Genomic DNA, 27,671 nt, shown 5'->3' with positions numbered 1-27,671 from the left:
GGCCCCACATTCTCTTTCTTCTCCATCCTCCCTCCTTGTCTCTGGAAAAGAAAATATCAATTCTCATTGCAGGTTGTAATTTGCATGGAACCAGTGTGATTATTCTCATTTAATTATTTCACAAGCCTGTAATAAAGAAAACATGAGGTAACTGAACTGTTTTGTTGTTTTGCTTCTCTTTCCTCGTGAACTCCTAATTGGAGGCCATGCAGCTTTTGTATGCCACTTGCTATTTGAATGGTAACTATCTTACAGTAAAGTAACTTACAGTTAAAGAATTTAAAGGCAAAATAGATAAGCTGTGTGTCAGGTAGGGTTTTTTGTGACCACATTCCTCAAATGAATTTTTAAGACATAATTTGCTAATGCCTTGCTGTAAAGCATCATGGAAATATTAATTAACCCCAATGCAGCCCCCTGTGTATGGCTTGCCTTTTGTTTTTTTTCCTGATCTGTGCTCCTTCTTCTTCGTATCTTTGCTGCATGTATTCCACCCATTTGTCTGAAGCCAGTGAATTACTCAGTCACTACTGTACTGTGTACTGAGTATATTAATTTATAATTGTTCATGTACAATTGATTTTTTATGATAATATACTATTATTGCTACATAATGTGTTCTTGTGTTTGACAATGAAAATATTATTAGTAAATATTTCCTGTCTGTATTTCAAAAAATGTTTATTTCAATTTGCCTTTTATATTATTTGATACAATATATCAAATGTATGGTGTTGCTATTTACTATTAATATTCTTATTTCAGGAACACTAACCTAAAACAATAAAAGCATTTATTATTTTTGTCAATACACCACTGCACCTGAGCTCTCTTATGCTTGCAATAAGAATACATAGAATACAATTAGGCTGTATAATCACAGTGTAGGGTTTAAATATAAGAAAAACGTTGAAAGGAGTATCAAATCAGAATATCAGGCCTTAAGACATTTTAAATTAATTTGAGTGATATGATAAAAAGGCAAATCCTTGAAAGTATTACATATGTAACTTATATGTAAACATATCAGATACTGAACTTCTTTTTATAGAAATAGTAATAATACTAAGTAGATATGCCAGGGTAACTCTCTTACTCTATTGGCCAGAATATTTAGCTCCAAGATTCTGATTGGCTGACGTTGTCGGTTCAAAGGTTAAATTGTTACGTAGTCGTCTTGCCGTAGAGGGGCGTGCGTCTGTTGTCTTTCGTAACGGTGCTTTTTATTTCAGCCTAATGTGACACTAAACGTCGGTCTCCGCTCATGTATCTACCCGCTAACGTCATGTTTGTATTGTTGCGTATGCTCTGAAAGTGCGCACATGCTAATATTAGCTGTGTAGCTACCTAGCTAGCGAGCTAGTCAGCCAGCTAACTCAGTGACAAGTACTCTTCCAAAAGAGTAAACCGCGTCCAAAGTGGGTCTCGTGGTCATTTCCACTTGAAGGACGTCTTAATGGGTTCGGTCAGAGCTATGGCGTCGACCTGGTTACTGTCTTCCTTTAACGCGAAAGCTGCACACGCGACCAAAACATTAGCCCGGTCGGGCTGGAGCGCGTCCCTCCGGAGAAACGCATGCAGTTCACCTTCAGCACTGCGCAGCTGTATGTCGGCCTGGGTCATCGATCAGTACGGTACCGACGGAGTCCTGAAGTACAGAGAAGAAATGCCCGTTCCCTCGGTCGGCTCTACCAGCGAGGTGCTGATCAGAGTCCATGCGGCTAGTCTCAACCCCCTCGACATATCTATGAAGGGTACGTGTTGGACTTCTACTGCAATCTAATGGGTAATTAGTTTAATTTACTTTAACACACGCGCGTGCTTTGGGGTTTTCAGGTGGATACGGAGCTAAACTGCTTAATTTGAGGAGGGATCCGATGTCCGTGATGGCCGGTGCCAGTGAGTTTCCTCTGGTTCTGGGTCGTGACGTGTCCGGGGAGGTGGTGGACTGTGGCTCTGACGTCACCCACGTGGTTCCAGGAGACGAGGTACGAGCTGCACTTTCAATTTTGCCCTGTATATTTTCTTTACTTCATTTTTCCAGGGGTTAAAATCAGTCCATCAGTTTCCATTTAATACATAATGTGACCAAAGAAACGCACACCTGCATGTTATCTTACATCATCATATATTTTGTTTATAATAAACTGATCAGATGTAATATTACATGTAGCGCAGGGCATGATGGGGCATGATGGAGCATAACTCAACAATGTTGTAGCTCATCAGGAAAATATATTGACAAACCATTTGTTAAGATCTTTGTGGTTCATCCAGTGAATTGAATAATCAAAAAAATCAAGTACTCCATCATGTTGATGCTCAGGTTGTATCATATACAACACATCAAATTGTCTGGCCAAACACAGTGGTTCCCAAAATGAGGTCATGACCTCTTGGGGTACAATGGTCAACTGCATAGGAAAACCATTATACAACACAAAATGATGTCTAACAAACAATCAGAGGCCTCTACTGTTCTGCTTCTCACATCTCTACATTAATCTTCCTGAGATTAATGTGATTCATATAAATTTGATTCAATAATAGAACAATACACTGTTCAAAGAAATGCATGTACAGTATTCTAGTAATCATGTGTTTTGAAAATATCTTCGATGACACAGGCTCTGCTGTCTAAGAGTCTAGTGGAAGTTTCATCATATTAAAAAAAGTGAAAGTAGGCGGCTATTTGTCGTTTCCAGCATGTTAAATGTCATGTGTGTTACAGGTGTGGGCTGCTGTTCCCCCATGGAAACAAGGCAGTTTGGCTGAATTTGTGACTCTGACAGAGTATGAGGTGAGCCACAGAGATATTAGCATTAAGAGCTATTGATTTCCTTCCTCAACTGACTTATTAAATCAACTTAAAAAAAAAAAGGAAAGCGTTGATTTTAAGTTCTTGCATGTATAGTAGAAGGTGTCTAAGAAAAATCTTAAGTCTTCCACCCAATGTCGTCTTTAAGTGCAAAGCATAACCAGAAGTAAGTTTGTTTGGTTGCAGGAGCCTCTGTGGCACCAATTATAGACACACACAAATTGTCCTCTCTTCTTTTTGTTTTTTGTTGATCTAATCCAGCCACTCCGAGCTATCTGCCCTCACAGTAGATATGATTGGCATCTCTTCTTTGACGTTGATTCTAACTCTTGGCTGTTTTTGCAGGTTTCCCATAAGCCCAAATTGTTGAGTCACACAGAGGCAGCATCAATCCCCTATGTAGCCAACACGGCGCTCTCTGCTCTTGTCAATGCAGGTGGTCTTTGCAGAGACAGCGCTTCAAATAAAAGGCAAGCACCTGCCTGATCCTGGATACATTAACTTTGTATTGAACCCCTCTACCCGTGTACACAGATGTTGGAGACTGTATCAGGGAAACAAAGACGTCTCTGAGAACTTTTACAAAAGGCCATCAAACGCGGAATTAATTATTTTAAGGTCCTGGAGTTTCAAAATGTGCTCTTTGTCTCTTAAATCCAGTTGAATTCAGTCATTCAGAGCTCTGCTTTTGATAAGATATATTTTTTTAGTCACATACATTTCAGTGGTGGGGTTGGTCTTCTGTTTCATTTTAAATTGGCGTCAAAGCTGTTTTAGATCCTGCCTCTAACCCGGAAGGTGTGAATCAAACCTGATGCGTAATGTAATGGAACTTTCACTCCCCGTCGGATATGAAAGCTACCGATCCTGCATATGTCGCACAGCCTAAAGCAGCTTTGCTTAAATGTGTCATACAGTAACTGAATGTTTGTTTGGGTTATTTTTCCCTCCTAGAGTTTTGATCACGGGAGCATCGGGAGGTGTTGGAACATTTTCTATACAGGTACGGCAGAGCGCGTTCCTCCAGCTGTGTCGACGTGTTTGTTGCTGTGACTGTGTGTATTCCTGTGACTGTGTGTATTCCTGTTGTCTTCCTCTTGTGTGTCGGCAGTTATTGAAGGCCTGGGGGGCCCACGTAACCGTTACCTGCTCACAGAACGCCGAAGGCCTCGTGAGAGGGCTGGGGGCCGACGAGGTGGTGGACTACACGGCAGGAGACTCGCTAGAACTACTAGAAATGATGAAGAAGTATGTGTCGTTGGTGGGATTTAACCAGACTGTCAACGCTGTCTCTTCTTTTTATTTTAAAAACAAGTGAGCGCAGAATGTGTTCTTTACTAGTTTTACGTTTACTAATTAGGTAGCATCGCAGTCAGTTCATTTAACGGGCTTATGAAAAGGAATCGTCCAGGTGTGGGAGAATGTGGTAAACATCTTCCCGCAATCATGGCACAACAGCTCACTGACCGGCTTTCTTGTTTCCACGGAAACCAGGGCCTGAGCCTGCCGTGGCTTCACGCCTCTTCCCCTCCCTGAAATAAACGTGGTAAATCATCACGACAAACCCTTTAAATCAGGGCTCCGGCAATAAAGAGGTGTCTTGGAACCACTAACTTGCTATCAGTATTTTGTATCCTTCTCAACCAAATTATTCGTCTTGTGTTTGTGCCGTCAGGTTTGATGTGATTTTGGACAACGTGGGCGGGGAAACGGAGCAGTGGGCGACGGGCCTGCTGAAGCCCTGGTCCGGGGCAAAGTACGTCACACTAGTGTCCCCTTTACTCCTGCAAACCGATTCAATGGGCCTGCTGGACGGGATGCTTCAAGCCGGGTTATCACTGCACAACAAGGCCATGCAGGTAAAGTCTGCAAAACCAACTTGAGCTAATGGCGATCACTTTTAAAAATTTTTTTTTTTATGGTCTGACAAACACTTACTGCAGTCTGGTATTTTTTAAATTAAGCCATTAGCTTGGGCTGTGGGCAGCATCAGCTGCTCGGAAAGAGACCAGAGAAAGAGAACGTTCTGTCTCTATTCGGTTGATGACACAAATCGAAATGGGGAAGGAACAATCATGTTATAACTTGACTTGGCACCGCTGCATGTTCCCTCTTTGTAAAGGTTAATGCTGTAGGAGGACGACAGCCCGCAGGGTGTAATTATTCTGACTTTAGGGCCGATGAAAGGAACGTTCCCTCCATTGAGCGTTTTGACTCCCTGCTGCGGTGTAAGGCTCGCATGTAGCTCCTGACCCTCCAGCTGCTCTTAGTGGACACCATGTGTAATGAGGGCAGTGGGTGACCGGCAGCCCGGCTGGTGTTGGATCTGTGCGGGTGGAAGCGTGCGTGCGGGTGGAAGCGTGCGTGCGGGTGTGTGTGTGTGTGCACGCACGCACATGTTAGCTGCTGAAGCAGCAGTATTTGGTGTTTGTGCAGATTGTAGCTGGCTATCCCCCCCCCACACCCAGCAAATGCCACTGTTTGTGTGTTTCTTGCCAAGCCTCTGGGCCTTTTGTTGTTGCCAACTGGTCCGTTTGGTCAGGCTCAGTCACACCCTCGTTGCCCGGCTTCTCTTCATCTGGCAGCACAACTGAGCCCTCTAGTGTTGGACCTCTGGTCAGCGCTGGCAGGCCGGGAGGAGCAGGCTAACTGGGTTAATACATTATGGTCACGTGTGAAATATATATGGTTAGCAGATGGGATTTCTTTCCATTCTTCCTGACTCACTTGTATTTGGATTGTGTGTTTCTCCTGGTAACGTAGTTAAATTTGCTAAAGAAAATACCGGTTATAAGTGTGTGTGTGTGTGTGTGTGTGTGTATATAAAACTATTTTTAGTGGCTATTGAACGGTCTATCACAAATTCTTTATGTCGGACGCCTGGGGATCTTTTTGTTTTCATTTCCCTCCCCACATTTAACCCCTCTGTGTTCCTTTATACCCAGTGAGGTGCATACCCGACTGACTTGTAATTGTTGCCCCTTAGAACATAATATCAAGTGGCGTCTTCTATCGGTGGGGATTTTATGCGCCGGATGGGCCTGCCCTGGACGAGGTCAGCAAGCTGGTGGATGCAGGGAAGGTACCGTACTGCCTCATTACTGATATCGTGCAGGTCTGCATACTTGTCATTCAGAACAACGCACGCTGACAGAATGTAAACTCTCTCGTATTCAAACCAATCAGACAAATTCCTGCAGGGACGGTGATCATACGGCATATTAAATATGAACATACCAGAGATTCCATGCGTGCCTGTATTCTAGCCCCCGCCCCTGGGCTTTATGAAGGAGAGAGCATCACATTCTGGCTGTGCACGGTTGGCTTTGAGTCAGGCGCCAGGAGACGGTGAATGGGGTTGTTAAACAGTGCTGAGCAGCCATTCGTCCTTTTGTCCCGGGGCTTATAGCGAGCGGCGCACACAGACCAGTGACGGGAAGCTTTAGGCACACGCACGCACACACACAAAACGCACGCGCGCACACACACACACACACTGATGCACCCACCCTCTCGGTCTGCAGGTCTCAGTCAGAAGGGCGGATGGTTTCCAGTGTGACGCAACCACGCTCGCCATTCATTGTTAACGACGAGAGATGCTGACCAGAATAACAAGCCCCGCTGCTCGTGTTGTGGGACTAGGAAGGGAGGGGGAGGGGAGTGTTGTTCAGCCTCATCACATTCCGCACCCCGCCAACACCTTTTCACATTTACAGCTCTGAAAGCAGACATGACGTAGTCGTAGCCGCTATTCACCTGTCTAAGTTGATTCATTTTCAGGTCGGGTACTTTGGGGGGAAACCTAGTGTGGACCTTACATGCCGGTCCAGAAGTATTTGTGAAGGAAAAGCTATTCAACTTGTCTGCACTGATATACAGAGGGTTTAATTGTGATTTCTTGAATTTATTTCCTGATTGACATTTAAGTTCCTATTCATGAGGTTTTTTTTTTTTTTTTTTTTCTTTCTGCCGGTTCACTTCAGATCCTGCCGGTTGTGGAGGCCCAGTTTCCATTTACTCAGGTGCCCCAGGCCTTTCAGAAGGTGGAGAATGGCCACGCCAGAGGAAAGACCGTGGTCCGGGTGGTTGAAGACGATGACAAACGGGCCGAGGGGTTAGGGCGAACCCGTCGCTCAGAGGCCGCAGACTCTGAGCAAGAAGAACGAGAAATGGCAACGCAAAACTAGACGCCGTAATCAGTGGCGCCAAACGGATTGAACTGCGATTCTTTAAATGAAAAGGTGCTGCCGTTATGCAACCACCGCTTTAGTCAAAAGCGCACTCCTTCCAGTGCGGTAGGTGTTTCAGTTCGGCAGCGTTCCCGTCATGGTGACGTCCGGCAGTGGACTCTTCATTCAGGTCTGCGCCCGGCTGGCACAATCAGGCTCTTTTTGGTTACTGCGATCGATCCACTAAGGAGTCGTATCCTCAACTAGGAGGGCACCGAGAGCACCGTCCGATCCACTCTGAATTGATTGGGCTCTTCCTCGGCCCATGCCATCTCCTTTCACTGGGATTCATAAAATTGTAAATCAGGGACAGTTTTTTTTTTTTTCCTCTCCAAACTAGCTGACCGGCCGACATGCAAAACCAAATTGTGGAGAGGAAAATCAATCGGTAGATCTGTTTATACGACTGGTGAGGCGCCGCATGAGAAGAAATGAGCATTTTTCTTGTCCATGTTTATTTGACAATACCCGCGTCATAACCATGGGAATATTTCCCTACATTATATTGCAACTGACATGTGAATACAGAACAAAAAGATGTCATTTAAACATTGGGCAAACACAAATGATGGATCTTTAAATCTCAAGCATTAAGTCTGCACCTTGTTTTTTGCTGTGCAATGTATTTAACAAGTTTATTGACACAAATAAATGTATTATTCTGAAAAGAGTTTTGTGCTTTGTAGATTAAACAAAGGAAAGGAGTCAGGAGACATTGTAATTTTCTTTTTTCCCCCTCAATTTGGATGCAGCTTAGAAATAAGGATATTTCTGTATACACGTACATAAACAATAGAACGTTTGGTAAAGATATGGAACTGTTTTAACACTGTTTTTACACAATTTATCAGGTAGACAAAAAATAAGCTTGAGGATATAGTACTGGTCAAGTGTAGTGTAATATGAAGTAACGTTCAGGCTACGCTCTGGGTATTAATACATTCTTACGGATTCATCCACAGCCCTCCGTGTTGTTCCTCCGCTCCGACGTTTTTGTATTCCTCCTGCAGCAGCTCCAGAACTTTCCAACTCTGTACCTCGTTTGTGAGCAGTTGCCTTGCAACTGACACATAACGGAGCCTTTGGTGGAAGTGTTCCTCTCATATTGTTAAGGATCCAGTCCAGCAGCTCGTAAGTTTTCATATGATCTCCACATCCCACTGTTGATCCAGTTTAGCTGGATTGAGTTTGTTTAGAATGACTTGGTTTTTGTCGTAGAGCTTCCCCCCTAAAAAAGACATTCAGTATTTATTTTGTTCACACAAGTCATGTAAAATATCACTAGTACACACAATGCATCTTGGTTTGTACACTGATGTGATTTAGTCCACACGGTGTCAGTAATTGACAGTGAAAACAAAGCCATCGGACCGTAACACCTAGTTTACGATTCAAGTGAAAGTCCAATAAAGAACTTTAATAGGAGGGCTGATTGTGAAAAAGAGTCATAAACTGTGTACAAAGGGTTGCATCTTATGTAACCGCAGTGTAATCAGGAATGTGTCTTGCATGTAAAACGAGGTGAGGGGGGGTAAAAGGATATTTAAAAATCTAAACCCAAAGCGCCTGGGCGTTTGTTTTGTTACCTGGGAAATACTTGTGTTCTCTAAAGGTACGTGTGATGCCCCTCGTGGATGGCTCACCTTTGACCTCCAGGACCAGATCAGACGTTTGGCTGTAGCGGATAAATCCCTGAGGCGTGATGCTCCACAGGTTGTCCTGGTTGTTTGGCTCCGGGGAGAGACCCACGCGGCTTCCTGCCATCGTCACGCTGCCGCTGGGACTCAGGCAGCACTCCTCTAGCAGCTGGAGGCGCAGAGCCAGGAGTTCAATGACAGTTTATTCATTCTCTATTCCACCGTCTGGTGTGTCATCAACACCTCTCGTAGACGCAGACCTCTCACCGGTCTGCATTACAATAGATGAAGCTTATTTTGACACGATTAAAACCGGCGTGACGACACCGGTACCTTGCAGTGGAGGTGCCCGTTTTGGTAGTGCCAGATCTGTTCGAATCCATCGGTCTCCTCCGTTTCTTGGACCCGCATCAGTTTGACATCATCCAAATCCCCGGTCACTGACAGCATGAGCCCCGTCTGTCTGTTCCTTAAACGGAAGGGCACTCGCTTCTGCTCCAGAAAAACACACAGGGCCGAACGCATGCAGTCAGAACTACACTGATTAGGAGTGCGAGGCCCCGGCTCTACCCGGCAGAGTGAGGATATACCTGCATGAGAGGGCGAAGGGATCCGATTGTCTGCCAGCTGCTGCTCTTGCGCCAGTCGGGCACTTCACCAGGTTTCAGTAAAATCTGAGGACCCCGATAGTTGATTCCCTCGTATAAAACCCACCTAGTGATGAAGAAAGACCAAAACACAGCAACGTTTCCTGTTAATATAATTTGTATAGTTGAAGTTTAAAAAAAAAAAAAATCAATTCTGCATGGACGAGAATAAAATATTGTGTCATTATACTTGGCTTCTGTAACTATTAGTTTCAGTTGCTCTGATGTTCTTTTTGATGCTGGTAGCAATGAAGTCCTCTTTCACTTTGAGTTACATTTTGTCCTCCCGCGCTGTGCAAACGGTGACCCGTTAAAATGAGCCGAGCTTCACCGCCGTCCACTTTGACTGTGACACTAAATGTTGCTGTTTAACTCCAGGGGCCGTCTCTCACTGCGCAGTGGGAAAGTTTCCCCCGTACGGAGGCAGCTCCGGCTCACCGGGAGCCCTTTATTTCCTCTGCGTTGGTTCACACCTGCAGTGTGAATCTCACACATCAGGAGCAGATTCCCATCGTCCCTCCATCCGTCACTGCTGTACAAACTGGCACCAAGAGGAGCACCTGGTGACGGCGGAGGAGCCGCTTGACATTCACACCGTACTCACATGCCTCCTTCCACCAGCACAGACTGGATTCTGCTGCAGCCTCCCACCAGCTGGAGGTTCACCGATCCATCCGTCAGCACCACCCGCTTGCCCCACAGGCCGCAGCGCTCAAACAGGGTGATCGACGGCAGCGAAAACTCCTGCCGAGAAAGTGCATTACGTGATGGAGGTTCAAACTAACGGGGACTCTTGAGGGTTCCCTGGACACGGGCCACTCTCACACTGTCCTGACATCGTTTCCTGGAAGATGGTGTGCACTGTACTATTTACTAAAGTGAACTTACAAAGCCAACGGTCTGCAGCGACAGGATGGAGGATTTCGCATTGGCGCAGCCCATTGCCCTCAGGTCAGGGTAGCTCCCCAGTTCTAACAAATACATTCTGCCAGTGAAGTCCCGGCCCTCGAACGCCAGCCAGCTGGAAGTAAAATGCACGTTCACACACACAGACGTAACAAACGTGTTAAAACACGCACATGCTGCTCGGGCCATGAAGAAAAAAGCGATTCCTGTGTTATTCTGTGAATATAAACATTGTGGTTATTCATCCTCATGAGGATGACACGGCTACACATAACCACGGGACTTTGGATCATACATCAAATGAATATGAATATCAAAGATGCAGAGAGAGAGTTGTAACGTGGGACTTTTGTAAGCAAGTGGAGCATTGACGGCCTGCAGCAGATCTCAGAGATGTTTGGGGAATATGAGCAACACAATTGAGTAGTTGAGAGAAATAACACGCTGCTACATTTGGATCAGATCACCTTTGGGAAATCCAAAAAAACGACCGCCTCCTTTTACAGGATGGTGCAAAGACTTTCATGCATCTGCTATTTAACTTGTATCACAACTAAAAAATATTAGCAGAGGGCTATTTTCTACTTATGGAGTTCAGTGTTACTGACCTTCCAGCCAGGACCTTGCATGAGGACACAGAGACGCCGTCCTGCAGCGAGGCCACACTGTCCTCCAGGGGGACAACGGAGCCCTGGAAACCTGGTTCAGAGAAAATCTGCAACTGGAGGACGCACAGCAAGACATTAAATCTGACTCATCAACTCGAGCCTCTCGCGTGTTTCAACAGAGAAAGACCAACGGCATTTCAGCAGGAGTTGTTTCATCGCTTACCTTGAATTTAGCTGCATTCTCAAAATCATCCTGAAAGGAAGAAAAAACGTTTAGATGTGTGACGTTTGAATAAGATACACAAAAGTGGGACACACAATAACAAAACAAAATGCCATAACGTCTTTGTTTTATAATCTGAGCTAAATGAAACACTGTCCATTTATTGGTCTTTTCAGAAGGATTTTCTTTTTAGATTGTAGTTGCAACACTGTAAACACAATAACCTTTGCATGAAATCTTTGTCTGCCATCATCTGGTTTATATTTTCATATAGTGGCTTCACGATGACTCACCAGTATCATTTAAGATGTTTCCCTTCTGAGTCTCATGACTAGTTCGTTCCCCTCTGCACAGCACAGATCATAAAGGGTTGCCTCTCGTCTAAAAGATTCCTTCTCTCTCCCAACTCAACTCTTCAGACTTGGTCACAAGCACGAGTTGTGTGACCGGTCACATGCAATCACAGCCCTTAGCAACAAGCACTTCCATATTTACAAACTGTATGACTCGCGCGACGCTACAATTCATCGACTGCGACTATCTAAAACCGATTGTGCTTAAGTGACGCCAGCTGCTGCAGGGATAGAACACAGATTATGTACAATATTATTACAATTACAGGACAACCTGGAGGAAAAAACATTAGGATTTCGTTAGTGTGAGTCATTGCTCTTACCAACACAACAGGCATTGCTGAGGCCACCCTGGGCTGCAGCGCCCCCCAGTCCTCTGGGCTTCCGTACAGGCCTTTCTCCAGAAGGTAGCACTCGCCACAGAAGCCCGGCTCCTCAAACGCCACCCAGCTGAGAGAAGAAAAGAAGGACACGCGGCAGAATTACCCTTTTTTTCTCCCCCACTGACGCCTCAGAATTGCGATACCTCCCGTGTCTTACTGTAGAGAAACACCGACGTGCTAAGAATGAAAACCAGGAGAATCCAAGCCCCCTTTTTTTAGCGCGTTTTGTCATGTGTGTCAACAACTGTTGGGCAAAGGCCCGTTCGATGATGGCCTCCCGCATGAAACGATCCCAGCTGTGTACTGAATGTACTCTCTTGGACATGCTGGGTGTGGCTGCGTGTTTGTTGTTGTTGAAACAGGGACCGTGCACGTCTGCATTTGGGTGTTCCGATGTGCCACCGCGCGGACAAAAACAATTCCCTCTCTGCGATGCTAAAACCACAGAATGAGGCACAGAAGGACGGCGGCGCGACACGGACAAGGCCGAGCTGTCTAATAACAGTCTAGTTATTGGGTCCTCCTGAAGAAGGACTGAATGTGACATTCCCCGTTGCCAACCATTTTATCGGCCTCTCCCTTGGCTGAAAACAATCCGCGTGTTTGGCATTTCATTACTCTGATGATTCATTTCGGGTTTTATCCTGTTTGGGTTCACTTCTTCATTTTTCTTCAGCTGACCTTAGCATTTTTTGAAGGTATGTTAAATAATAAAACAAGCTAAGCTAATCTAAATATTCCCACTGAAAAGGGGTGTGAAGCAGCGTGCTCGAAAGCTGATTTGCCTTGATGTTCCTAACTCCGTTACATTGACAGAAAGCAAGGTGTGGCCGACTAAACATTAGTGAACAAGGTAATCTGTCTCGACCTGTGGACATGGGCGCGGTGGCCTGGCTGCCAACCAAAGAGCGCCAGAAGACACGATTACATAGCGGGACTGCAGCCTCAAGTGCTCGTCACCTCGTGTTTAAGCGTTTAAACTGCGCTGTAGAAAAATACCTCAATGCTTACGATGCAAAGACAACTCAGAACGTTCCAACCACGAGAGACAGATTGGACCAAGTTTGCCTCAAGACACATGAAGACAAGAAGCCCTCCAACCTCGTAGTTGCTGCTCGACACTTACACGCCACTGAAGACGTCAATGGACTGTGTCTTCACGCCGTAGCCCGTGGCGTCCATGTCAATAACGGGCACCGTGAGGCCGATGTTGACTCCCAGCTCACCGAAATCCTTGTCGCTGAACATTTTCAGGTGTGGAGACATGAAATCCTGTAGAACGAAAGCATCTGATGAGCATCGCAGCGAGGATGTACATCGTAAATGAGCAAAGGCAAAGTCAACATACGGTGCGGTGTTGATATTTCACCTTTTCTTTGGTGGGAGTAGAAATTCCTAACAAAATCAGTCAAGGTAAACATTCAAAATGCTAATTCGAAGAGCACCAATGGCCTGTTTCCTTTTTTGCGAATGACAAATTGACGATTAACGGGATTTTAGTTTTCATTGATATGTTTGTTTGATGAGCATTTTTTTGGGAGGGAAAACAGAAATGGCTTCAGCCGACTCGCAAACCCCCGTTGCGCGGTCAAACCGTTATTTGAACGGAGCCCAGGATGGAACTTACGGCCGAGATCGGTCGCAGGGAGCCCAGCCGGTCAGAGCCGCCCCAGTCGCCGCAGTGCAGGTACTCTCCCTCCTCCAGGATGTACTGCTGGCCCTCGAACGCCGGCTCGCTGTAGCCCACCCAGCTGGAAGGAAAAGAAGGTTATAGAGCCGTATCTGTAAACCGGGCCTGCGCGACTCATAAATCACCTTCAGGCTGCAAATGTTGGTCCTGAATAATGTTTGGCACACGTCAGGATTACCGCTGACCGCGATCCCGCGCAAGCAAAGATAATTAACTCACAGCCCTCCCATGATCTTTAAAGAAGCCACAGAAACCGGTTTCCCCGAGTCCGCGTTTGCTCCGGCGGCGCCCGTGACGTCTCCTTGACTTTCACCAAAACTGAAAACGTCACTGTCGATTTCCAAACCGGCACCCGCAAGGCCGGGCTCTTCATACAACACAGCCTGAAAGAGAGAAAGAATCCTTGTTCATGTGTTTGTATCCTCTGTACTTTGATTTCAAATGCACTTCATTGAGTTAAAGTATTCACTGTGTGACACCGGATGCAGGATAGCTGTTTGAATAATAGACCTAAGAAGTGATCAAATACCCACGGCAAGTTTAAGCAATGCTTTTCTTTTCTTGACAAATATCTTGCTGTGGTTTAGCGTGACCACACATGAGGTGAAAAACACGTCCTTGGGTTCTGCTGAACATTTGTGAGAACATTATTTGGAATGGTTGGACTTTTGCTTTTGCAATTGTTTAATTATAGTACTTACAAACGTGAGCCTTAAAAAAGGCTATTTATCTTTTATTTTGAGATTCGAAAATATTTACTGCAAAAGACTGTAAATTAATCGTTTTTTGTCTGAAGTTAGACAATTGAAAAATGCAAGACTTTTTAGAAAACACATTTTTCTTTGAATGCAATAAAAACAATGTTTATGTTTTTGCTCATTTTAAATGAAATTATATTAATATTAGTATAACATTCTGCCTTTTGTCCAGATACCTTTTGGGTAGATTATTTAGCATTATAATATTTTGCTCATTAGTCATAAGCATATAGTTGTTAGTCCTCGTGTGACAAAGTGAAAGAAGACTAGTATAGTTATTTTATGGACACCACCTGCTTCCTACTATTGTGACAATTAGGCAAATAGAAAATGCAAGTAAAGTACATTTAAAAAAAGGATTGTACTCCTACCTTGACTTCATTGGGATTCTCCACTTTGAAACCACCCTAAAACAGAAATATCATCATCAACAATCTTTGGCGAATGTACACTGTAAATTGATTGTACGTGTTATTGTTGAATTGAACAAAGAATAAGATCCTACAGTCAGTCGTAGCACCTCTATGACCCTAACTAACTATTAACGTAAGCAAACTATCTCACAATACTTGCTAAACACCAATAATGCTTCAGGTGTCCACCAAGGAAATCATTTGACCCGCTGGTTAAACTCCATAAGAAAGCACAGCCCTCTTTAAACCGCGGCATACATGAGATGTTACACGAACCATTTTAAGTGGTCTAAGAGATCCAACAAAGGGTGACGTGAAGCCCCAGGAGTCGGGAAGCGGGTACTCTCCCGTCCCCAGGACAGATATCATGCCTTGGAAGCCGGGGTCACTGAACACCAGCCACCTGAGGAGAAGAGGAACATCGACATGTTTAATGGGTGTTTAGTGCTGAACTTGTGTGGCTTTTTGCTTTTATCGAAAGCATGATTGTCACAAAGAGAAACAAACTCACTTTTTTATCTACATCTGTAGCTACAGGTATGACGAGCACTTAGTACATGAAGTATTATCAGGTCAGGCAGGGTTTTCATTAGTTATTTTATATTTGTGTCAGAAGTGAGTCATCCAAGTATAACAGAAAAAAAGCTATTTCTTTCTGAATAAAACATGAATAGCGTTTACTTTTAAAATGGCAAGGCTAATGGCCCTTTTAACCAAATATGTAGCAAAATGTAATGCTGACATGTTAAAACAATCTCCAAAATACGCTGTGAGAAAATGAACATTAAATGACATTACATTGAATCAACCTCATTAACTTCCTCATTAGCATGAGGAAGGTACATAATGTCCTCGATGGCAACATCTTTCACACGGAGAAAAATTCTCCCCTTAACCAAATTTCTGTCTGTTTCCCTCCAAATAGTCTCCACCTCTTCACTTTAGAAGTGCCCCCCCCGCCCTCCTCCTATTTCATAACATGCAACAGCAGGAAGAACATTCCTAAGGCGGTCAAAACCAAAGAGAAAGATAAAGGAGGAAGAGGCACGCAGTAAAGTAATTATCTCTGTGCTGTTTTTCAGAGCCAAACACACATTACAAAATGACGCTTTACTGTCTGACTGCCAGTTGTTTGTCACATAAACAACATTGCAGAGGTTTTCTCATTAGCTTGCTTTTGCTTTTACTGCTTCATAACAGCCTGTTCTTTGCTCTTCAGGGCTTAAATATAAAAAAAACCCCGGATGAAAACCTATCTACCAAATTCGATCAATCCAAATGAATAGAAGTGCCTCGCAAAATGTGAGATTACAGCCGCTCGTTGCTGTGTAGCACATTTTACCAGAGGACAGTTGCAAAGATCTGATTGTTTTCGCTTTGAGAGCCACACTTACACCCCCGAGTGCACTCGGATGGAACCGGTGCTCAGCGGGACGCCAAACGAGCCCGTCTCTATGGTGTCGTCGTGATAAGGTGTCACCCTGCCGAGGCCATCCGGTTCAGTAAACAGATCAATGTGGGGGAGGGAATAATCCTACACAGAGGGGGTAAAACCAGCACGGTAATCAGCAGTAGTTCTTAAATCATTCCTCTGCGATGCATCCAAGCAATATCACGTATGGGCTGAGGCTCACGGGGCCATATAAGCTGACCGTGGGGTGGAAGTACATGTGCGCTGCACTCACCGAGACAGCCAGTCGAATCGAGCCTATTAGCATTGGTGGGCTGTTCTGTGGTTCTGTCTCCGGACCGGAGTCTGCCCACATGTTTGTCAATTCACTGCCTCCCTCCTCCAAGGCGATGCAGCGTCCCTGGAAGTCCGGCTTCTCATAGATCACCCAACTGCAGTGAAAAATAAAACACCTGATGATTATACACGTTGGAAGGAAATGGGAGAGAACTGACTAATGCGTGTGGTAAAAATAGAAAGTGCTAAGGTGCTAACTCATTAGGATTATAAAAAACATCAGGGGGAAAATTATTGCTCTGTTTAAAGGAGATAAGAGCTGATAACTAGTTTCTTTAAAACTCACCCTAAACCATGTTTTAGCCTGTTTGTGTGATGCAATCACAGATTGATGTGTAAGCAGGAGCAGTGTCTCCCAAAGGCGTCTGCTGGTTGCCTGGAAACCACAGTATACATAGTTTGGCTAAACTTTTTTAAACTGATCATTATACTGCTTCAACTAATGGGACATGGTCGGTTAATAAGTTACCTTCGGAGGTGCTGCTTGGACGATTTTATAACCTTTTGACAGAGCCAGACGGGTTTTTCCAGTAAGTCATTATCTAATTGTTCCATAATTAGAAAGGCATGGTGCGATTCTTATCTGCACATTATTTCAATAGATACATTTCCTAGGAATTATGTAACTAACCCTTGTGCTATTCTATGGAAAAGCCACACAGAGATCTAGCTTACATTTTTTACTTCTAGCTAATTTGACGTCCCAGTTTAGTTTGTTAAAGTGCACATGTGCAAGAGCCCAACATGCATGAACATGAGCATTCAATCCAAATTCCTGCCATTGGTTGCACACTTTGCACTGAGGTGTAGGTGGGGGAAGCATGTCTAGAAACAGCCGTTCTCCAGCAGAGAAACAGAAACACTGCAGGTTTCAAAATTAAAAAATGCTTTATGAGGAAGAAAATGCACAATTATTTTTGGCGAGAAACACTGAATGTAAAAAGAAACTTTTGTTTGTTTACTGGTAAAAGTAAAATGTATGAGGTCTTAACAGGCCACAGCAGTATGAATGTTCTGGTTTAAACGAAGCTACTCACCATCCTCTAACAACCTTCACAGATATCAGAGGCGAGAGCTGCAAAGACGTAGCATCTGCCATATCCCGGTAGATCTCATGCACCTGGCCACTGAACTGAGGTTTTTCAAACAACACCATCTGCGGAGACATAAAGGTTAGTCTCCAAAAAAATAAATATGACATTGCATGCTTGCTCCTTCACTATAAAGCGGAATTCACATAGCATTTCACTTCCCTTCAATCCCCATTAATGACGCAGGCTAACAAAACCACCAGGACGTACGATTCATGTAATGCTGCACTTTAATTTAATACAGGCCGGCTTCTCTGCAGAAAGAAGGTTGAAAAGCCCTCGTCAAATGTACTCCAGCTAAAGCGAGACCGAAGTGAGGCCTAGTGCTCCTAATGCAGCTCCACCATGTTTGCACTGCGTTGGCATCAGACTGTAATCACATCCAGCTGAGCATTCGCACTGCTTTTTTTAATACTCTGTTTACCCCCACGAACACCATATTAAAAGCAGATGTTTCTGCAGGACAGGGAGTCGTCTGTTCAGATTCCCTCCCCCCGTCGTCTATTTTTCGTTGAATTTGGGCAACGCGGTGACTACTGTACCTTTCCGGGGCGCTTGTGAAATCCCTTTTGAGTTCTTATCTGGAATGAAAAAATACAATCATTTTCATAGTGACAAAGACTGAAAAAAAAAGTAGTACATAGAAAGCTCATCAAATCAACTCGGTAACAATTATTCAATGGTCATTGATTAATTGATTAAGGTAATTTACACTATTTGCTTGGGAAGGTTGTATGAAGGCCAGACGTGTTCTGTTCAAATATCCTGTGATGATTCTGCCAATTTGTTTTAGACGACTAATTGACTTCCTAACAGATATTGACGTCATTTCAGAGCTGTTCTGGAAAGAGCTTTGCTAGTTTATGTTTATAATTAAAGTTAAAAGTTGGCACAAGTTAAATTTATATACTCCAGATAACAATTTGTCTGAAGATATGCAGCTTTCATGTTTTAACTAAGCTATTAGGAGGCTCTTAATAGTATTCAAGCTGCACACTTACATTATTTCTCACCACTGCCTGTGGCAAAGCCGGCGGCTTGTTAAGCTCAAACCGGGTAGGCTGTGCGCCCGGAGGAATCTCAGGAAGACGTGGAGGCGCAGGAAGCGCTGGACCTAGTTTCCCAGCGAGGTCTGCCTCGACTCCAGATGCTGCAGATGTCATTTTTCCAGTAACCTGATATACAAAAACAAACCAAATCAGGTATGCGTGAAGGTTATGCTTGTGCTGCTCTACTCCAACACCCTAAAAAAACGACTCAGAATACATTTTTTGGTGTTTAGACACGCTAAAACCTCTCACTTGGCTCTGAGAGTATGACATCATTACTTGTCTTACTTAGACTCATTTGTTTGCATGACATTTTAAAATTGTTTTTAATATCTTTAGCTCGGGAAAATATCCGAAAAAACTGACCTCGGCTGTGACTCGCTCCTCTCCTTTTATGCTGTGCTCTGGCTTCGCTGGTTCTTGTGGGAGGTACTTCTCCAAATAGTCCGGCAGCTTGGTGTCGTTAAAAGCAGGAAGTGGAAGGCCTGAGTCACCGGGCACAGAGCCGGCGGTCCGGGCTTCCTCCCTGAAGCTCGGGGCCCGCGTGTCTCTGAGTGCAGCGCCGGCGGTCGGGCTCGGCGGGGGCGGCTGATGTTCCAGTGTGGGGCTCAGCTGCGGGGCGTCGCCGGGTGACACGGCTCCATTCCTCTTCGCTCTGAGGATGGAGGAGCTGAGGCTGTTGAGGACGCAGCTCCCCTCCAGGCGAGACTTCACCTTGATCTGCTCGTCTCTCTCTTCCTTGACATCGTCCTCATCTTTGACGGGGGTGTTGTCCCTGAGGCGGGAGTGAGGGTCCAGAATGCCGAGCAGCATGCTCCTGTCCGCCAAACTCGCCCTGGCGGGCTTAAGAATGTTTTTTGTCTCCTTTTCCTGGTACTTGGAGGTTAGGAGGCTCGGGCCCGCGTCCACGCTGAATTGGCTCTTCTTGCTCAAGCCGAACTTGAACTCCTCGGGGTCAAACGTCTTCTCAAAGCGGGCTTCCTTGATGGCGGGCATGGCGAACGGCGGCTGCGGTGTGCGGAGGGGGTTGTGTTTGCGCGGCGGGAGGGAGAACGGTGCACAAAGCTTTCGGATTTTCTCAATGAAATTGTTATCATCCAGGTCGCCGGAGGTGTCCAGAAGATTGTTCTCACTTCCAGAGGAGGTCAGTTTGGCCGTCGAGACTTTCAGCGTCCGTCTGGGGAAATCCACATCCAGCCAGCTCGAAGGAGCGTCTCGCCGGGTTTCAGAATCGTCTCTGCTTCGCCCCCGAGGAAAGTGGTGCTTCTTGGCGGTTGGATGCTGGGTCATGTCTTGGATCGCGTCGGTAGCACGCGGGGGAGGGGTTCCTCTCGGAGCTTTTCTTGGTTTTTCCTTGGCCTGCTCCTTCTCGACTGCGCTGAGTCGTGAAGGTAGGGAGATATGACATGTAGCCACAGGTGAAAGTTCCTTCACTGTCTTCTCTACCGCATTGGCCTTTGGGTCGGAAGCAGCGCCATCGGTTTCTTTGGTGATCTCGCTTGCACTCGCAATATCGGGAGATCCTTCACGCTGCTGAGGTGTTGGAGCTGGTTTCGTAACGTCTCCCGAGTCTTTCAAGGACCCACCAGCATCCTGCCTCGCTACGCCGCCGCTCAAAGGTTTTGAGGCAGAAGGAGGCAAAACCTCCTTATCTGACGGACCCTTTGGCGACACGCTACCGGGCTCCGCGGGCGCCAGCGCCGACGGGGCCCCGTCCGCAGCTTTCACAGCCGCTTTCTCAGCGGCCGCGGTTGCTGTGGCGATCGGCTTCGGCCTCGGGGAGCGAGCGCCGTCAGCTCCACCCGCACGTGAGTCATCTGGGGAATTCTCCGTTTTCTCCGGGGACGCGGAAGGAAGCTGCGGGTCTCTCGCCGTTCCGGGGAACTCCGCAGGCCTCGCCGGTGACCCCGGAGGCCCGGTTTGGGGCCTGCTCAGTTCTGAGGACGGAGGGTCTGGTTCTGGGCGATTTGATTCTGGTTTTGTTGTGACTTCCGCTGGCTGTGGCTCATCTTTTCTTTCAGAATTCTTTGCCGCGTCATTCCTCACCGCACACCCCTCTGCCTCTGAGAAACCCCGTCTGCTCTCTGAAACCGCGGCCGTGTTTTTATCACGACGCAGAAGCTGCTGTGCTTTGTCTCTGTTGTGCTTCTCAGTCTGATTCGTTTTTTTGCTCTCAGCCTGTTCCAATTTGCCAGCATCTTTACTCAAAGCCTGATCTATTAGTTCTACGTCCTTCTGTGTTCGCCCCGTGTCTTTTTTATTCGCCTCGGTAGATTTAGCCTCCACTGGTGATTCTTCTTTCGGCTGTTCAACAGGTGGCTCTTGCTCTATCAAACCAGTCTTCTTAATAGGTTGTTCTCCCGGCGCGGCGGAGGTGGGGGAGGAGGTGGAAGTTTCTGTGCCTTCCTCGGAGGCCTTCTCTCTCCTCCGAGAGAATAAGTGGCCGTGTTCTCCTGCCTCTTTCTTCTTTTGAGGTGAAATAACAGGATCCTTGTCGACCGGCGCCTTGGTTCCGCTGCTACCAGCAGCAGTATCGGGTTCATCCTTGTTGATTGACGGTTCAGGTATTCCCTCCTGTCTGTTCACTGGTTTCTCAATGCTCTTCTTTTTAAATGAAGAATCCAACTTCTTCTTTTGATTTCCTAACACCTGTGGCTCTTTCTTCAACGCTTCCTGCTGGGCTTCTGTGTTTCCCTGGGCTCTATCGGATGGAAATGAGGCTTTCTCCGTGAGTGGTTTGGGGGCACAAGCGGCCTCGTCCACCTGTTGCTGTTTATTAGCAGTGAGCTGTGGCTTACTCGCGGAGCGATCCGGAGGGCTTTCACTCGTCGGGCTGGTGGGACCGGTGGGCTCCAGGCCTTTTCTTCTTTTGGAGCGGGGGCCTTTTCTGCTTGGGCCTTTGGCCTGTGGGCTGATCATGTCAGTCAGTTCTTTAGAATCACCGGGACTTGTAGGCGGAACATTCGTTTCAACACTGTTAGATTTCGTGCCCCGGTCTGATGTTCTCCCGGACACTTTGCTGTTTGAATTGGAGTCTGTTGATTGTTCTTTTGGAATGGAAATCTCTAACCCTGCAGCGGTGCTATCTTGTCCATCCGGTTTTAATGTTATCTCAGGCTTTGCTTGCTGTATTTGCTTTTCGGTATCCAGTTGACCCTGATTGTCTACCTCTGATGACTTTGGTACAACAGATGAGGTAGCCTTCTGAGACATTCCTACAATGTCTGGCTTTCGAGGCATCACCGGCTTCTTCTTTCTTTCAGATGCCCCCTCAAAGTTCCTCGCTCGGTCTTTGATCGTCATCGCACTGTCCCCGAGGGGCGATGGCGAGCTGGACCTGCCCGTGCTGGAACACTCAACTGATCTCGACCTGTTTTCTGACAACAATAAACGGGTGTTCCTCACTGGAGAGACGTCGGCGCTTCTCGGACTTTGGATGGTCCGTTTGTTAACTCCTTCTGCAGGGCGCTCAAAGAGGGTGATTTTATCCGAAACGGCGCCAGCGACTGGCTTGGGCTCCTCGTCAATGTTCTTAAGCTTGTTTAGTCTGCGTATGATGAGAGGAGAAGGATTCAGCAACGCATTTATGGGTCATCTAATGGGTCAAATGCACAACTACCTACACACGTATAAAGTTGTCTGCAACAGACTAATGTTGTGAGGTATTTATTTAAGTCTCATTCTTACATTCAGTCAGAACGTCACAGGAACAACCACAGGGTTGAACTTTGTGTTATGACTCAAACCATTGTTTGACCACTCAGCACATTCCTTTCACAGCACTGGTGCAATACAGGTATCCGCAGGTATATTACAATGTTAGAGGTGCACATTTGCCCCTAAACAAGTGAGTGATATTTGAAAGGTTTTCAATATACATCACAGCTCCTGGACATTTGATGATTCATTGTTTCATTTGTTGACAAATCACAACCCGCTTTCTCTACATTAAATCAGTGCGGTTAAGGTTTAGACTTACCTGGCATCACGCTCTGTTTTCTGGTAATCCTTTGCTTCATCTTTGTGCTTCTTCAATGCTGCTTCAAATTCCTCGGATTCTCCGGCCGAATGTTTCTTAGGATCCAGAGGCACATACTTAGTAAAAAACTTCACCTCGCTTCGAGAAACCTTGAGACTCCTGCGTTTGGACTCTGGTGTCTCCGTCCTCCGCTCTACTTTGTAAACACTGCCGTCACCCTCCATGTCTGCGGGTCCATCAACTGCACGTGGCGGAGTGGCTGCGATGACTGAGTTTGAGTCCTGGAGGTTGTCCGACAGCTCGGCTTTATCGGGGCAGGGTGACTCATTCTCTGCTCCTTCAGGTGAGGCCTGAGAGGGCGCGTCGGGCTTTGGGGAGGAGCTTACAGAGGACTCTCCCACGTCAGACTTTGGACTTCTGGCTTTAGGGCTGGTTACTGGGTCGCCTGTTGTGGAGATTCCCTCTGGGACATGTTGGACGCCGGGGGACATCTTTCCCTGGGAGCTGTTGCCTTCTTCTCCCTGAGAGTTCTTCCTGACTTTCCTTCTGGCTGCGTTTTTACGCCCCATGCTGCAAGCCTCTGTTGGTCCTTCAGCTTCAGGCTCTGACTGCAACTCTTTGTGTGCTTTCAGCGACACCCCCACTAGGGCACTGTAATAACTCTGTCCCCCAACTACAGGCCTCACATTTGTCCGTTTGTCCTCTGCTCTTGCTGAACTTTTGCTCAAATCCAAACTTGGAGATGAATTTGCTTTGGCGAGGACGTTTAGGTTCTTTTTGGTGACTTGGACGATGTCCTGTCCAGCGCAGGTGTTCTGGTCGCAGTGGGTGACGCTGGTCTCCTCCAGGTACACATGGAGCCTCCGGCCCGCCTGCGCTTGTCTCTGTGCGTGAGGCCGGCCGGGGGCAAGGTCAAACGCCCTCGCCACACCCTGCTCTGCGGAGGAGGACTGATGTGTCACCTGACGGGCGTCTGTCCCGCCGGCTAATGTGCCGCTGCCGCTCTCCTCCCTCTGCTTGCCTTGCACGACTCTCTTTGTCCTGCACTCCACCAGCTCCTCCTTCTTTGGATCCGCTTTCTCAGCGCTGCTCGCAACAGAGCCGTCTCTGTGGGCAGACCGAGTGGCGTCCACCTCTTCACAAGGGAAAATGTCTCCGGAGGGACGGAGTGGATTGCGATTGGATAGTCGGCCCTCCTCCTCCTGCTCCGACTCTCGTGTCCCTGTCCCACAGAGTCTCACAGATTCCTCACTCTCCTTTTCCTCTTCTGACTTAAGAGCCTGACCGCTACTCGCAGAGGCATTTTCAGTGGGACTAGTTGGAGCCTTTCCCCTCCATGGAGAGAGCCAGCTCCCGATTCGGCCCAAGACTCCAGTGCTCTGCTGCTCCTCGGGGCTCTCAGACTAAAGCGAAACAGAGAGTAGCTGACATTAATGACTCAGTGTGCAGCGGCGGTTAATGAGCATGCACCTTTCCAACGAATACACGCAAACTTCAAGTGAGCTGAGAGCAGTTACACGTGTTAAAACAAATAGTACTTGAGCCATGAACAAAGCAAATAGAGTGCAGGCTTGAATAATCGAGGTTTGGTCATAGATAATCTTGCATGCATGGTTAAGCATAGCAAATACATGCAAGAGTTCTTATAACCTGTGAGCTTACCGTAGAAAATACCATATCATTCAGATTCTTTACGTAGGTTGTGAACATGATTTTGGTAAGAACAAAAACTCCTAAAGAGCATAAAACAAAAACAAAATCATTCCCTCGGGATAAACAATAGCAGTGTGTAAAAGCAAAAAACGATCGCAAAAATGTAAAAATGTTCCCATAGCAAAGTGATCCATCCTTAATTAAGTCCTTTTGGCAGCAGTTTAAGTTCAACTCACCCTCAATTAGACACAGAAGAATATTTCGCGGCCGTATTAAAAACAAACCCGGTTTTCAGTTTCTACTAGATACTAGATGCTTGACAAACTACTGCACGTTGGGTTTAGTCCTCCTTGCATCCACAACTACGAAGACTGTCACATCGCTCCTCCAGCGACGCACACGCGGCTCCGCGTTGCCTTCAAGTGCTCCTCGTAAACGTCCGACGCGAGCGCACCTGAACCCTGAACTTAGCGTTAGTCTGGCTGAGCTGGTTTTATTGCATAACCGGCTGCAATCATGTCCTAACAACTCCCAGGCAGTCCCATTAAAGTCACTGCGGTGACTTTGACAAGCATGAATGTACAGTTCCTTAACACAGATGCAGAGCAATTGATCCTTAAGCTACTTAGTATTTGCAGCGTAATATAATATTTGGAGCCAAGCTTACATCTCTGACGCAAATACGGCACTTTTTACTCTACAGCTTTATATAAAGTATATGTGGGTGGATGAGTAATGTATTACCAATAGGTGTTTCGGATCAATAAATGCTTGAAGCGTACTGCAATGGAGGTATTTGGAATTGACACACATTAAAAAATATTATTATTTCTGAAAACAATGTGTATTGACTAGAAGATAATAAGAGATACAATAGTTTAATATGATGCACAAAATGTTAAACACGGCTGAGCAGAGAAACACACATGTTGATGCTTTGCGGTTTTACACCTAAAGTACCAAAGTCACACTTTGCTGTTAAAAATGTGAGAGACTGGCTTGACCTGTAGCTCACTTTGCTCCAAGGACCGAGTTGGCAAGTAAAGCTTTAGTAAAAAGAAAAGGTGACTTTAGAAGCGGTCCAAAAAAAGGCCCACGGTATCTAATAACACTCATACATGAACATGCATTACATGAACACTACATTTTGGAAATAGACCCAGTAACGCTGGTTTATAAGACTAAAGTCACATTGATGACACTTCTCTGCAGCAGTCCAGGACAATGTTGGGCTTTGAGCTCAGAATTCCTACACGTGTGGTAGTATTTGAACGCAGCGAGAGGCAGTGTTTGAATAAACTTTTCCAGGGGAAATGACGCACTGACTGTGTGGTTTTGGGGCATGTTGAACTGGTTGTTTGCTCTGCAGACCTGTGTGCTCCCTTTTTATTTTGGCGGGCAGCTGAACCCAATGTTTTCCATGCTGCTTAGTCTCGGAATTTAACCATTTAGCTACTTTTTCTGCAGGATTATTATTATTATCCTGTCTTATTCATTTCTCATCAAATAAAGCTCTCCACACACAAGACAGGTTTGAATAAAGCCTTTTCTTCTCCTCCGTGTGACACGTAACCCGCACTGCCTTTAGGAGAGGGAGTGTCTCAGGCAATTATTGGATTGAAAAAAATATTTATATCTACATTTTATTGCTGGTTCTGTTATTACACGTCATTAACGATAAAAGATCCAGGCAGGTGTTCCGTAGCGTTTACAGAGTCACACGATCCGAGCTGATACGGAGATAACGTTTTGCTCATTCATCTGATTGTAAACGTTTTATTGCGTGACGTTAAGCCGGTCGGAGGTCAAACAGGTTTCAGGCGCCCTGATACCAAAGCAAACAACAAACCCGAAACGGTTTTATCAACCCACAAAGCACCCGGCAGCACCATGTGCCGAGACGAAGCCTGAGCTCTTACCATAATTAGTGTTTCTCTCTTCTCGCCCCCTCCTCCTCCTCCTCCTCCTCCTCCTCCTCTTCCTCGGTTGTCTCGGGAATAAACCGTTGAAAATGCAGCCCGGAGAGAAAAGGCCTCCAGCAGAAAGAAGCCTTTCAGTGCCCCGCTGCCTCCGTGAGGGGGAACCTGCCTGTACCTGATTAATATTGCATCAACGTGAGGAGGTATGAAGTCTCACTCTCGCATTGAACCACGGGAGAGTTGACAATGCGAGTGCGGCTTTGGAGGTGTTATTTAGTTTTTTCCTTTCGCTGAGGCTCGGCTGGAATCTGCCCGAGCAAGGTAACACACCTTGTGGCTGCAGCCGCGGCGACACGGATGCGGCGGCTTATTGTGTAACTTTGTCGATTCTGCAAACAAAATACATAACTTTGACCGTGCTCCACCAGCGTTGCTCCCATATAGACACTTAATTGTGTTATTAAAATGAAAAGACTCTTTTCCGTGTTCTGCACGTAATTAAGCTGTAAATATAATCACAGGTCTCAAAGATACTCTCTCACGCGTAGCATGTTATTACATTGTTATGTAGGCCTCTCAGAATCAAATGGTGGTCTTCATTTGGTCCGAGATCGAACTTTTTAATACAATGCATGTCCTCTAAACCCTTTTATTCTCGCACACACACAAACACACGCATAATGCACGCTGTGTTTTCCCTTCTGTATCTTTTTCATGAATTATTAAAGTGCCACGGGAGCTGAAACCTGCCTCACTATACGCCACATGAAACATTTACACGTCGCCTTGTTCTTTTTCTCATTGCAAACCTCATTGGGAAGGGGGGGGGGTTGAACATTTGTAGGCTTGTATCCCCGGTGACGTCAGCACAGAAAGGTGAGTTAAAGAAAAAAGACATTCATTTTTTAAAATTGAATGCACTTCCTCTACAGAACAAGTTTTTGAAGCACACATACTTACCACCCAGATACGTGTCGCTTTTCCTTGTTCAGAGACAATTGAACAAGCAGGTGACAAAAGAAGACATGTGAATAAATCCCGGGGCAAAATGCACCGTTCAATGTCTCGTCCCCTCCGCTGCCTTCAACACACCCTGGAACCTGTGATACACGGAGTATGCAAATTTCACACATTTTACTACTGGTGTTTTTCGTCACATACTGCTGCAGGCATGCTTACCTGGCAGCTGCTCAAGTGGTCTCCTCCTGTTACATTCAGCAGCTCCGCTGTGTGTAAACAGCTGCTTTGTTGTTGTTGACGGAGAGAGATAAAAAAAAAAAACTCTTTCTCTGTATCCACCAAGATCGGTTCAGACTTCAGGGGCCGGAGTCAATAGTTTCCGTATTTTGCTGCAGGGAGGCTCTTGGGTTATTCAAGATTAGTTCCAACCATCTGCCTATTTTTCTTTAAACTTTTTAAACTAGGATTGTAATCTAAGGGGTTGTACTTTGTAGCTGCCCCTCACACTTTCATGGCCAAACCTTTGCACTAATTCTAACGCTAACGATTCAAAGGCATGTAGATGGTTGGAACAAGAGATTGCGAAGGAGGAAGCAACTGTTTGTTTT

The 27,671-nt window shown here is 45.9% G+C and overlaps 2 protein-coding genes across 5 annotated transcripts; one reads left to right on the top strand and one right to left on the bottom strand.

The window, feature by feature from the left end:
* The first annotated feature begins 1,123 nt into the window (after nt 1–1,123).
* Nucleotides 1,124–7,715, top strand: LOC120807945 (NAD(P)H oxidoreductase RTN4IP1, mitochondrial). 2 transcript variants are annotated; one of them, XM_040160448.2, is made up of 9 exons: nt 1,124–1,754; nt 1,837–1,988; nt 2,732–2,800; nt 3,164–3,288; nt 3,773–3,821; nt 3,930–4,066; nt 4,494–4,677; nt 5,805–5,900; nt 6,802–7,715. In XM_040160448.2, the coding sequence occupies exons 1-9, from the start codon at nt 1,457–1,459 to the stop codon at nt 7,003–7,005; spliced, it is 1,314 nt and encodes a 437-aa protein (XP_040016382.2). In that variant the 5' UTR covers nt 1,124–1,456; the 3' UTR covers nt 7,006–7,715. The 2 variants fall into 2 exon arrangements, with proteins under 2 accessions (XP_040016382.2, XP_040016383.2); XM_040160449.2 differs by having other exon boundaries at nt 6,343–7,715.
* On the bottom strand, nt 7,486–26,357 carry LOC120807944 (uncharacterized). 3 transcript variants are annotated; one of them, XM_040160447.2, is made up of 23 exons: nt 24,421–24,564; nt 24,194–24,264; nt 22,532–23,934; nt 18,919–22,099; nt 18,505–18,678; nt 18,046–18,084; nt 17,450–17,568; nt 16,351–16,507; nt 16,060–16,199; nt 14,942–15,068; nt 14,624–14,659; nt 13,714–13,877; nt 13,432–13,555; nt 12,931–13,076; nt 11,745–11,871; nt 11,069–11,098; nt 10,846–10,958; nt 10,220–10,352; nt 9,936–10,075; nt 9,275–9,398; nt 9,018–9,176; nt 8,691–8,853; nt 7,486–8,275 (listed from the first exon to the last, which is right to left on the bottom strand). In XM_040160447.2, exons 2-23 carry the CDS (start codon nt 24,239–24,241, stop codon nt 8,187–8,189), a joined length of 6,936 nt encoding a protein of 2,311 aa, XP_040016381.2. In that variant the 5' UTR covers nt 24,242–24,264; nt 24,421–24,564; the 3' UTR covers nt 7,486–8,186. The 3 variants fall into 3 exon arrangements, with proteins under 3 accessions (XP_040016381.2, XP_077949275.1, XP_077949276.1); XM_078093149.1 differs by lacking the exons at nt 24,194–24,264; nt 24,421–24,564 and adding an exon at nt 26,104–26,357; XM_078093150.1 differs by lacking the exon at nt 24,194–24,264 and having other exon boundaries at nt 24,421–24,626.
* Nucleotides 26,358–27,671: the final 1,314 nt, after the last annotated feature.

Source organism: Gasterosteus aculeatus, chromosome 18 (assembly GCF_964276395.1).
Source record: "Gasterosteus aculeatus chromosome 18, fGasAcu3.hap1.1, whole genome shotgun sequence".
In the NCBI taxonomy this organism is placed as follows: Eukaryota; Metazoa; Chordata; class Actinopteri; order Perciformes; family Gasterosteidae; genus Gasterosteus; species Gasterosteus aculeatus.
This window is presented reverse-complemented; position numbering and strand designations above follow the sequence as displayed.

Coding starts and splice junctions, on each gene's coding strand:
- LOC120807945 (XM_040160448.2), top strand. CDS start 1,457: ATGGGTTCGGTCAGAGCTATGGCGTCGACCTGGTTACTGTCTTCCTTT. Junction 2,801..3,163: donor TGACTCTGACAGAGTATGAG/GTGAGCCACAGA, acceptor CTGTTTTTGCAG/GTTTCCCATAAGCCCAAATT. Junction 3,289..3,772: donor GACAGCGCTTCAAATAAAAG/GCAAGCACCTGC, acceptor TTTCCCTCCTAG/AGTTTTGATCACGGGAGCAT.
- LOC120807944 (XM_040160447.2), bottom strand. CDS start 24,241: ATGTTCACAACCTACGTAAAGAATCTGAATGATATGGTATTTTCTACG. Junction 22,100..22,531: donor AAAACAGAGCGTGATGCCAG/GTAAGTCTAAAC, acceptor CATCATACGCAG/ACTAAACAAGCTTAAGAACA. Junction 11,872..12,930: donor ATTGACGTCTTCAGTGGCGT/GTAAGTGTCGAG, acceptor TTCTTCTCTCAG/CTGGGTGGCGTTTGAGGAGC.